This window comes from Cinclus cinclus, chromosome 9, assembly GCF_963662255.1.
Source record: "Cinclus cinclus chromosome 9, bCinCin1.1, whole genome shotgun sequence".
NCBI classification, from domain to species: Eukaryota; Metazoa; Chordata; class Aves; order Passeriformes; family Cinclidae; genus Cinclus; species Cinclus cinclus.
Genome location: NC_085054.1, coordinates 19,682,249 through 19,694,515, shown reverse-complemented (window position 1 = coordinate 19,694,515; position 12,267 = coordinate 19,682,249). Strand labels below are relative to the sequence as shown.

At 41.2% G+C, this 12,267-nt stretch overlaps 1 protein-coding gene across 1 annotated transcript in view; it reads right to left on the bottom strand.

Annotated features, from left to right (window-relative positions):
• LOC134047094 (kalirin) overlaps nt 1-12,267 on the bottom strand; it is a 341,858-nt gene that overhangs the window by 38,663 nt on the left and 290,928 nt on the right. Inside the window, exon 13 of the mRNA XM_062498020.1 lies at nt 9,359-9,533. Coding sequence (XP_062354004.1) covers nt 9,359-9,533 — 175 coding nt within the window. The remainder of the gene's footprint in view (nt 1-9,358; nt 9,534-12,267) is intronic.

The window sequence follows — 12,267 nt, the reverse complement described above, 5'->3', positions numbered from 1 at the left end:
CTTGTGCACACTGTGATGCAGTGAAAAGTTCTCTGCTTTTCACTAAAAGTGCTCTTCAGAGCCTGTGTGCAGTGAGATGTTTAACTTCCTAAGGAACCGAGACTGAAAATTTTCCATTCAGCTTTCCTTTCCAGAAAACTTACATTATATGCAACACAGGCTAAGGAAGAGGACCCAAATGGACCAGTTCTCAGCCTTTCTCACATTAGAAATGACAGGAGCACACAGTTTTGCACTAGAAGGAAGAAGTGTATGTTTTTTGAGAGAAGCACAGAAGCAAACTTACTCAAGGAAGAACCTGGGACTCAGCTGCGGAATAGAAGGCAGAGCGTGGATATCCTGAGGGGTTTCTATTTTTCTTCAGCTTGTTCCTTTGCACATTCCACTCAATTACCTTTAAATAATAGCTATCTCTACACTGTCTTTGCCCCCATTCCTGATTCCAACAGCCTCTGATTCATTCACATATCACAGCAGGAATCCCTGGACTGTAGAGACTTATTGGCAGATTTAACAGTCATGGAAAAATGTCCAGAGTTAATGGTGGAGAAGAGTTTTACTAGATACATTTACACTTAGGGACAGATGCTCAGCTAACAGTAATCAGAACTGAGGTGATCTTGACCTCATTTCAAACTACAAACAACAGAATTAATTCAGAGTGAGCGCAGGTTCCTACAGTCATGACAGCAATACAAAGTTCAATGTAAAGTCCTTTCTGCTTTTTCTAATAGAAAAGCATGTGACCTAAGTGAATCAGAAGAACTTTTTCTTGGTAACTTTTCCACTTGGCTGCAGAAGGGACACTGATCCCTATTGCTACTGTTGTTAAATCTACAATAATTTCCATTCCAGCACCAGGAAACGCTTCTTCCTGACCATACTGGTTTTTGTCCCTCAGGTATGAGTGTCCAAGACAGGTCTGCAGCAGAGAGGCATCCATGAACACTCAGGAGAAGGGCGAAACCAAGCAACCAGTGCATCTCATGCTCATGACTGCAACCAGCTTCCCCCAGGCTCCACACACAGAGGGAGCTGCACCCCAGCATCTACCTGTCTCTTGTGGAATATGGAGCTAAAAGGCATTTTTCTCCATTATCCATACTCCCCAGATGCAATCGGTGTTCCAGCTAAGGAAGAAAGGATGGTGCAGGCAGTGAGGACACAAGCTGATAGACAATTCAGGATGCAAGGCCAGCCCATGGTGCTCCATGTCATATTGTCAGGGCCAGGAACAGAGGCTAAGCCAGCACCTGAGCAGCTCTGGACAGTCAGCCATGTCCAGCAGTAACAAAGCTGTCTCAGTGAGTGCCAGCTCTGCCAGTGGAGCACAGACACCATTGGAGGGAAGAAGGAAGGAGGGAAGTAGCCTTTGAGTGAGGGCTGATGATGAACAAGTGACAGTCATCCCATGTGCTGCGTCAGGAGAAGAGAGGAAGGAATCAGACACAGCAAGAGGTGGAAAAACACCAAATTTCTCAGGCTCAGTGGGTGCAGGAAGGCTGGGTACATTGCTCTGAGTAACAAACAGATGGCAACCAGGGAATCTAAAGCACACTAAGGCAAGAAGTGATAGCAAGGCTGTGATAACAACACAGGTTTCCTGAATCCCAATCTGTTCCAGAGACCATGCTGCTTTGCCCATCTCATTAAGACATTTCCTTTTCTGTTTGTACAGACAATGCCTTAAAATCCCAGCATTTTCTGTACTTCAAATAGGACCATTTCGAAGTAGTGCCAGAGTCTGAATTTACTGGTTTGATTTGGGTAAAGGGAAAATTATTTCTTTTTCTTGAGGAAGAAGATTTAATTAAGCAGCTCTGCCACATATTTTTCAATGCTAAAGAATAGATGTTTTCACAGATTAGTCAGGCCTTGACATGTCTGATATAACTTGGACTGCATCATACAGAAGCATGCTGTCCCCTAAGCTGTGGCAAGACCCAATTGCACTGGGCCACTGTCAGGAATGCTCTCATAAATGAGGGTCACTTGGGCATGAACATGTTTTATTCCCTTTTGACAAAGAAGAATGTTTGATTAGTTTACCCTGTTTGTGTGCTAGTTTTTTGGTGGGAAGAACTGACAGCACTTTTTATTTACGTTACCTACCAGTGTTAGTGATTCTGAATAGACCTCAGAAACCCTCACATGCAGTGAGAGAAGGGAATCCCTCCTATAACAGAAGACCTGAGCTCTGCTTTGTTCTGCTGTGGCTTGAAAAAACAATTGTACCACAGCAGAAGGGTTGTGAGAGCAGCAAGAGCAGTAGTGTAAGGTCTACACTAGCACAAGCAGCAGCACTATCTCCTGGTTCCCACCCTGTTCCAATGTCAGCCACAACTTCAGCCAACTCCTAGGAAGGAGCCCACTCCTTTTCTGTGGGTCATACAAGGTCAGTGGCCAAGCAACAGCTCCCTATTACTAAAGGAAGATAAAAGGACCCAGGAGTACTGATGAGAGAAAGCCATGACAAAGCTGTTGATTCCAATAAGCCTAGGTAGCACATTTTGTCATTCTTCACCTGAAACAATGCTCCTGCTTCCATGATAATGGGAGGCAGCAATGCTGGTGATGAAGCCACTATAGAATGAAGTAAGATATCTGAGATACCGTTATCAGAAAAATGGAGGAAGCACATGAGTAAATGCTGAGTTTGTGTGAGCTCCATGAGATTATCACAGAGCAATTATGGATATACAGACTATGGCAGCCAGGTCTGTTTTTCATGCAGACACAGTGACCACAGTCTAGACCACAAAGCTTTTAGGCAGGAATCCTCCTAAAGCAGCAAATTAATGTATCCAAATTCCTGCAATACTGCTGCATTTGCTGCCTCCTGGATTTGTCGTGTTGCAACATCAGCAGGAAACACGACCAAATGGAGAGGGACATGTTCTTCAGCCATGGAGAATAATGAGGTATAGAGAAGAGGTACACAGGTGAAAAGCAGCAGCAGTAATAATGAGAACAAGAGCAGCCCAGGCATCTCATGCCGACATTGCAGCTTGCTTGTGAATTAGGCTTGAGAACCTGCCACAGCTGCAGCAGCTGCTGTGCAGGCAATTGTACATCTCCAATAATTTCTCATCTAAATCCTTAAGTATATTTTTTTATGCTGCTGCTGCTGTGATTTTCTACAAAATGGTGCTTCTGAGCTTTGAATGCTGCTTGTTTGGCTTTAATTCAGTGTTCAACATCTAAAGTCATGTTGTTTAATGGCAAGCAGAAAATTTTGTTTGCCTGTTGAAGGAGATGGAGAGAAGTGAAGAATCAAGTGAAAGAAGATAAATGCTATATGGAGAATGAATCACATAGGAGCTGATATTCTGAAGTATGGGCTGAGGAAGGGCATATGAGGAGGAGGGAATAAAGTTCTATCCTGGGAGCACAAGCTATCAACTCAAAGAGAGTGGGCTTCGGAGGGATCTGGAAAAGAATAAAGATGCCCAGGAAGAATAAGCAAATGTAGGAGGCACGTTGGAACAAAAATGATGGTGAAAGTAGGAAGAGAAGCAAAGGTGAGAAGAGTGGGTAGAGCATGGGGGTGAGGCAGGACAGGAAGAACAGTCACACAAGCACAGGGCAAATCTATACTGAAGAACTACCTCATTTCAAGAGAAAAAGAGTGACAGCCATATTGCTGGGATTAACAGTGAGAATGGATGAGATGAGAGATAAGATTTGATCCAGGAAGGAATAAAAAAAAAATAAATTCCACTTCCTGGATGCAGAGGGAAAGTCTGTGAGTGCAGAAAGAGAGGAATTATAATAAAGTTGGTAAGACCAGATCTCTAAGACCAAAGATTGGGCAACATGAACACCAAGGGTAACAGCCTTCAGAGCAGGCTGAAGGAGCAGAGGACTGGATATGACAGTCTAAGTGAGTCTAGGACCAGAATAAGATAGGAAAAGGTAAATGGAACTGTCATTTCTACAGATCATATAAGCAGAAAGTTTGCTATTCCTCTTTCTCAGGCCTTGGTTCTGGCTGATGCTGTGCAAAATGACAACACTGTCACCCCATTTTTTTGACAACAGACAGAGATGCTGCACTAGCTTAGTGGGACCTGAGCCACTGAAGTGTGAAAGGACTGTCACAGTGATGATTCTGCTCCAGTGCTTTTGACTCCTTTGAACCCCAAAAATATCTGGAGCAACAATGAAATTCAACTCCAAAACACAGGGTACCCAGAACATCTTAGAGCATTCCTCTCCTTAAAATGAAGTGACATGCAGTTGGAAAACTCCGTATAGATGGAAAAGAGAAGCAAAAGCTCATTAAGCATGAATCATTACAGGATCCCAGCTTATAAACAGAAAAGGTTGAAATTTCTTTCAAATCTGTCTCAAAATCTCTGTAACACTTATTTCTAATGAAGAAACTCACACCTGAGTGTCAGCTCTTAGTCAGGGAGTGGGCTACAATACATCTCGTACCTTCATGCAAGCAGCTAATGCTCTTGGAAGGTTCTGCTAGTGTTATAAATCTGGAATGGGACACTCAAATAAGCTGTAAGTAACAGTTGAATGAGCTGCTGTGAAAGCTGGCTCCTGTTTGCTCCTAAACTCATGCTCAGGGATTGTTGTGAACAGCCAGAAGAGGCAGCAAGAGAAAACAAGGCTGAAAAAATTTAATTAGCAGGTAAAATGAAGCCAAAGAAATTGAATGGGGGAAAATTAGATATCCAGCAGGTGAAGATTTTAGTGATCATAGGGTTTTTTGAAATAAAACAAACAGCTTACAAGATCCAATTTATACTGTGCAGTGGGAGTCCCCTTAATCTCTCCCAGGACTGTCTTGGTGTAGGAATCACATCACTCTAATACTACAGAACACAGGTTCTGTCTAGCATTTCACATGGTAGCAAAAGAAACAATACATGCAAGGGAAGGAGCTGGACACCTTTGGTAAAGGGAAAAGGAAGGTTTTTGTTTTTTATTTTAATGTAACCAACAAATGTTGCTGGACATGTATTGGCTGAGATCACTCCTGTTCTCAGTCATAGCATTCAGTAGAGGCCTACAGGGAATTTGATAATATCTCTACAAAAGCTTAAAGGGAAAAATATGCAGAAAGACTCTAATGGCAGTAACTTTTTAGGGGTTGCAACACAGTGCATTTTACCATTTGGTTCTTATGCATTTACTCAGCATTTTGCTGTACATTTGCATTCACTCAAATAATGGTTAATAAGCCTTTAAATTACTATTTCTGAAGCAAGGGACAAAGTACACTTGACAGATCCTCCTGAGGATATAACTCTGGAGCAAGACTGTGCTTTGTATGTATAACACACTCGGGATGGTGCCAGCTCTGCTGCTGGAGTCTGCCAGCCCTCATTCCTCCAGCCTTTCTCCCTTCCCTCGCAGATCAGCTCCCACACTCACATTCCATGAAATCTCCTGAGTTACCTGGCTTGCTGCACAAACTCAATTGAAGTCTGTGTCATACAGAAAGACAAACCATATAATCCCAGAGATCCCATCTTGATTTGAACTGTGCAGTGGCTCGGTAAAGGAATAAAACCTATCAGGCATCAGGCATCATTAAAATCAAGGATTCCTCAATAAATGTTTCCTAAATAAGGGATGGGCTGTCATTTTGTGGTGTTAAAACTTAGGACAGAGCAGCCTCTCACAGGGTCTCTCGTGTTTCTGTTACGTCTTTTTCTGGTTGTTGCCCCCCAAGAACCCAGAGTGTAAATATCAGTCAATATAATGAGATTAAGGCAAGAAAGAACAGGCAGCACATGCTATAGGCCTGTGTGTTTGCACCCGAATTCATATCTGCCAAACCTGCCATGACTCCAAACAGGCAACACAAAAGCTGCCTGTGAGGCTTAGAAATCCTAAATGAACACAGCTGGTCTGCCCTGCCAAAGAAACAGGCAGGTGGCTCTCTCAAAGGAATGTACTTTTCCTGAAGACAAAATGCAACAACAGTTGACAGATTTCACTAAAGAACAAGATCAGTAATGCCTAAATAGATGGAAATAAGTGTTAGTTGTGCAGTAATCATTAATCCTAAAGTCCGTCTGGACTCCAAACCTCTGTCAAGATGCAAAGATTACAGAAAAGCTCAAAAGCCAGAGGGGCTACAAAGCAGATGAGCACAGTGCAAGTTTAAGAAGGAGTGCCAGAGGAATGGGTTATGTGATCAATGGCACATATTTCAATATTTAGGGAGAACAGTTAAAGCAGGGTAGTTTCCAAAGAACAAAAGACAGACACTTCCTAAACAAAACTAAAAGGCAAATCACTCATTTACCATTTATGAAATTTTAAAAACCCTAATACTTTGTTTGCATTATTAGTTAGAAAGGAGAGAGAGCAGTAGGGAAAAGTAACAGAATTGAAAATGTTCAGTACCAAAACTGGATGAAAAGAGACAACACAAGACGTGACTGAGGCTGAGCTCTAACGTGCAGCCTTCCCTAGAGCTGTTGGAAGCAGATGGGCTCCCACAGCTGCATCCCTGCAGCTTCCACTAGAGAGATGCAAATCTTCCTCTCACCACAGCTACCAGGGAAGGGTCCTCATGTCAAGGGAGTCCCTGGAGCACAGAACCAACAGACCCAAGAACACACACCTGAAGGGGGAAAATGGGAAACTCGGTGCTTGAAAAGGCAGAAGCAGCAATGAGGAGAAGGATATTCAAGTTAAGGAGGAGGAGGACCACCCACGTTTTGCAGGCAGTTTGTGTGAGTGCAGGAAGGATTAACACAGCAGGTAGAGGTCTTTCACTAAGGATGTGTTCAATATGGCACTGCTCTTTGGACAGATGGAAGAGGGCTTATGTAGACTAGGAGAAATTAATTTGACAATCCATCATACTGGTACACATTATTTCACAATTCTTAATCTATGGAGGATCTAGGCTATTATGGAAAATTAAAACCTAAATACATTTCCGGTCATAGCTCAAGCTACTTGTCTTAAGTAGAAAAAAAATACTTAATTTCCTATTTTAAACATCATCATCTTTTTCCCTCAAGAGCTTGGAATAGTCAACCATCAGAAATGCTACATACTTTTAAATTAAGGTGATGAAAAAATCTTTTAGTTTCTCAACAATGATATGAGATAATTCTGTTAATTCTTGTAACAGTTTCCTTCTGACTTGCAATCTTCATTATACAGCTGAGGCAACTGACTGCAATCTACTTTCTAAGCACCATTACTGTGTCAATTCAGCCGCTGTTTGAAATGCATAGCATACATGTGTTATTTTACATTTTATTTCAAACCGCCTTTGTTTCATTATCCATCAAACTGCCTTTCTTGTTTATGCTCTAACTGTACATAAAAAAAATTAAGATATGACCTGGATATGTTTTTCACTGTGTTTTCAGTAGAAACTGTCATAACTACTCTAAAATAAAAAATATTTTTCCAAGAGAAGGAGCTTTCTAAAAATCATCTGCCCATAGACTCCCTATGAAACATGCTCTCAGATTTCCCTGTAATATTAATCTTGCAGAGGGAATTCAGATGTTCATATGATAAAAAAAAAACAACAAAACAAATCTACAGTGACAACTAAGTGGTGATTTTCTTTAAAATCCTTTCTTGCTAATTTGATTTTAGAAGACTCTGAAGTACATTTCCAATTTAAAATATCTTACTATATCACAACCACTACATTCTGTGAATATAAAGAAGTAGTATCTGTGCAGAAACAAACCAAAGGTATCCACAAAGTATTTCCATATTGGTATCTCACATGAGAAGAATAACGTAAGTTAATCCTCTCCTGATGCCTCAGTGCCCCATCAGTAAAGTAATGCCTGTTGGTGACATTCTTTGATTAAAAGACTATTTACAAATAAAAAGAATTGAAGAACAGTGAATTGTTTTAATTTTTAAACATATTTTTACTTAAATCAACACAGAAATTAAAGGTTCAGACCTTGAATCTGCAGTGAAACAGGCTGAGACCTTAATGAGTAACTCACAAGGGTTCACGACATAAGGTCTACAAACACATTTGGGTGTTCCAGAAGCACCTATTGGTTCCCTCTTTTTTCTTCTTCATTTTTGAAAACACAGGTGTCATTTATAGGTATGTTCAAGTATAGCATTCACACCCATTTACATCTTTAGAGTAAAACTTTCAATTATTCAGCATCTGCCACACCACACATATCAAAGTAAACACACTTTGCTGAAAGTGCAGTATCTGGCATGAAATAAATGCATTTATATTTATACACACATACAAAGAATGCTGCCTCCAATAGCAAGGAGGCTGCAGATAACTGGTAAGTAAATGAAACTATTCTAATTTACATATTTAACAAGCACTGTAGGACAGATTGCAGTGAAATACCTCACTGTGCAGTCACAACAGAAAAGCTCAGATACTCCTCACTGATTCCTATGTCTGGCATTCAGCTATAGAACAGGACACCTTTTAGGAAACTGAACACCTGCTTCTTGCCTTTTATTCCACTGTAACTCATCACGCCATGTCTTAAACACAAACTGTAACACAGCATTCTGAGGCTCCCATTAGTTACCAGCACCCACCTTGAGAGTACCAACACATTTACAAACAATAATTTCTGGAATGTATCTTTCTCAAACACTTACAGGTGCTCCCTGAACTGAACAAGCACCAAGGGATACAGCAGGAGGAACACACCCCTCAAAAGACACAAACACTGATACGAGACTCATACACTTTGTGTACAAGTTAATATATATATTTTTTTCCCTCTCCTATCAGAAGTACAGAAAGTTATTACTGAGATTGGCTGCAATTTCTTCAAAAATTCTCAGTCCAAGAATGCCCCAATATTTTGTTGACTTTTCTGTCCAGTGTTTTTCCAAAACAGAAGTGCAAAACAGAACTGAAAGGCCTTTTTTTTTGCAGGAGGACATAGAAATGTCCCTCTAATTTTTCCCTCTACTTTTTTTTTTTTTCCTTTTTAAATAAATCCACTGCAGTGTCTAAAAAGCCCACCTTTAAAATTTCCTTTCCTTTTATGTATAACAAGTTTTTTCACTCTGTGGTTTAAAGACAGGTGTGTATCTGTATCTGAAGGGACAAACCTTACCAACAAGTGACCAAGAACTTTCAAATCTCTGAGTGACTCATGCCAACAGAGAGTTATAACAGGCTTCTCATAAAGCTTCTCTGCAAAGCAGGCAGATTCCCAGGATGAGCACCCATGCACCTGTTCCAGTGCATTCTGGCAGTTTATCCCAATGCTTTATGTCCAACAGTTGAATTAAAGCACACTTGTAACTCTCTCTCCCTGTCATTGAATCAAACAGCTCCAGATGCACCTTCACAGGTTATGTTCACGTGTCCTCTCCCTCCCACCCCTCAGGTCACGCAGCCAGCTCTTACCTCAATGGTGTACTGCTCAAAAATCCGGAGCTGAAGGAAAATGTCTAGCTTAATCTTCCTCTCATGGAAGAGCTCTTCCATCTGTACCTGGGCCTCGTCAAGCTGCTGAAGGACAGACTCAATGTGGCTGATGGAGCTGTTGTGGGGGGTCTTGTTGTTGGAAACGGCAGAGTCCCTGTAGCAAGGCAGAGAGCAGGGCTGAAGCTGAGCTTTGAGGCAGGCAGAAGAGCAAGAACTACACATCTGTGATTCTGCGTGCTGCTGAGGAGCAGACCCAAGCACAAAGGGCTGAGGGAAGCTGTGTGCAACACTCATCTCCTCTACTTGCTGGTCTCCTGCAGCTCCTGAGCTCAGCACAAAGTTTGGGCAAGGGGAACATCCTTTGTTCTGCTGTGACACTTCGACCTTACACACTTGGGAGGGGCAGGGGAGGGGATGGCACTCACCATGCTGGCAATCACCTTTAATGCCACAGGGTCACCTGCTCCTGCCTATGCTTACATCAAACTGAGATGCTGTTCAGTCACCTGGACCTTTACAAGTTAATCTCCTGCATTTGCCCTATCACTTACAGACTAATTGTATCAGAATTACGAGTATTTTAGACCAATGGCTAGAGATGCCTTGGCAAGGTAGTACAGCAATGGATACAGAATACAGTGAAAAAAAAAAACCAACACACCTTTCAAAAACTACAAGAGAGATCCTGACTTGTCTTTTCACTGGGGAAAGTGAAGGGAGATGTGGCTGTGACAGGTCAGATGCTGCTCCAGTTACATTTTCCATTTACAGGCAGCAGAAGGGAACAAACCCTTAAACTGGTGGGCCAGGACCAAGGGGGTATTTGCTGTACTTGAAAGCTTAGCATGGGCACAGAAAATTTCTGACAGTTCCTTTTCTATTTGTGCTTTCATGTATATTAATAGGCTCACCTACAGTGTGATATGCCTTCAGAATTATTTTTTTTTTCAGTGACTGTTCTATGGATAAATAACATTTGCAGAGGTAAAGAACTGAAATTTATCCTCAAATGTACCCTCAACTTTAAGAATGGACAGAAAGAAAACTCTAAAGCAAAAATTTAATCTTGGCTTTGGAACATCGGCTAAAACAAGACTTGGATGCAAGTACTACTTATTTCCCTTGCTTATATGGGAATATTACACCAATATTTCTCTCTCCAGGTGAGAACCAGGTGCTATGGTTTCTGCCCCACTCTGTTTTCGCATTCTTGGTGATCACAAGGTCTCTGCCTCCACATTAGAGCTGCACAGAGGAAGGAGGAATGAAAATAACTAGAGATTTTGGAATCACATCTCAATCTGAGGTTGCATCCAATCAAGTTCTGTTTCCTTCAGTCAGCACCTGTCTTCTATAAAAGGATGTGAAATAAGTATTCACTCAGATGCAGGATTATAACTATTCATATATTATCTAAATTACTCAATGAATTATTCAAGACTGGGGTTGAATAATCTCTCACGGGATCTGGAGACACACTTAGTTTTAGAAATTCTTTTTCATTAAACATTTCACTTTTCAAATCAAGCCACACTTGCATTTTGGTGACTGATGCAATACAAAAGTTTAAGAATAGCAATCCGGTGGGTTTTCTAAGTCTCCTTGGATAAAGCATTGACAATCCCTAGCTAGTCTGGTTTGAGAAAGATCTCCCTATAGAAAAAAAATATTTCTGATATTGCATGCTTCTGCTACAATATTTCTTGTTCTGTCTGGTGATGAGAAATTCTGGAAAAGAATACATATAAGAACCTTACTAATCTTTGAAAGGCTATGGATTAGAGTTTTAAAATTCAAAGAAATAATTGGAAAAAAGACCCCAAAAACTTTGGGGAACATAAAATTGGACTCAGTACATTGCTGCAGACTTTGTTTAAAATGAACACTGTGCTCCTAAAACCACCTTTAGTGCTTTCACTGGAGAAAGCTCCATGAGAAATACCCAATATCTAAAGATTATATGCTGAACTACTGTAAAGAAGGCAAGATACCTAACTCTTCACTAGCCTTTTTTTTGTTGGCCATGAACATTCCTGCTTTTCACATCTCACTGGAGCCAGTCATTGTTTTGCCTTTAACAGATGACCAGAAATATTGCCCCCAGCAGCACCCCTGGAACAGCAGTTCAAAACTTTCCTTTGCGTTTGACTGCTGAGAAAAAGGATCACCTCAGTAAAGCACTGATAAGGAAGAGTGAAAAGTGCTTCCAATGTGAACCATGACATGCACAGAGTTTCCAGGCAGGCCTCTTTTATTCCTGATGGGTATGGCCTCCTGATGTAGTCACTGAGGCCCTGAAGACCTTGTGTGAAGTGCAGTCCCAGGCATGGAATTTAGTTCAGGCAGCTGAGCTTTTCATCACCTAGCTGGAGGATACAGAGTGCTATTACACAAATGATCTTCTCTAAACCAAACTCTGTTCTCTCAAAGGTAAGAACAAGAAAGATAAAACTTTCCAAAGCTCCAGTAATTTTATTCCTTTTAACCTGTTATGACATGCTTGATAAGAGCAGTGTATTTTGTCCTTTTAATTGTTGTAATATTTGCAATCTTCATCTATTCTTCATGGCAGGTACAAGGTGATCTACCCTGAAGCAATCCTGTGTTAGGGAAAGACTGTAGGAATTCTAGTTTTTCCTTTATCTGTGTGTTTTTTACCATTGCCAGCATCCATGAAAGCTGGTAAGAGTGGGCACACACACACGCAGCTATACTGGGTTTTTTTCCACACTGTTCTGCTTTGAAAGAGTCCAGAATGACATTACAAGCTTTGCAGTTAGTCAGAGCACTCAAATCCAACACTTGAACCAGCTCATCTTGACAGTTCAGCGCTGCAAACTTCTGTGTGCATTCAAAGGTTTAGGCAGCTGTTCTCTCTGTGTTTGGTA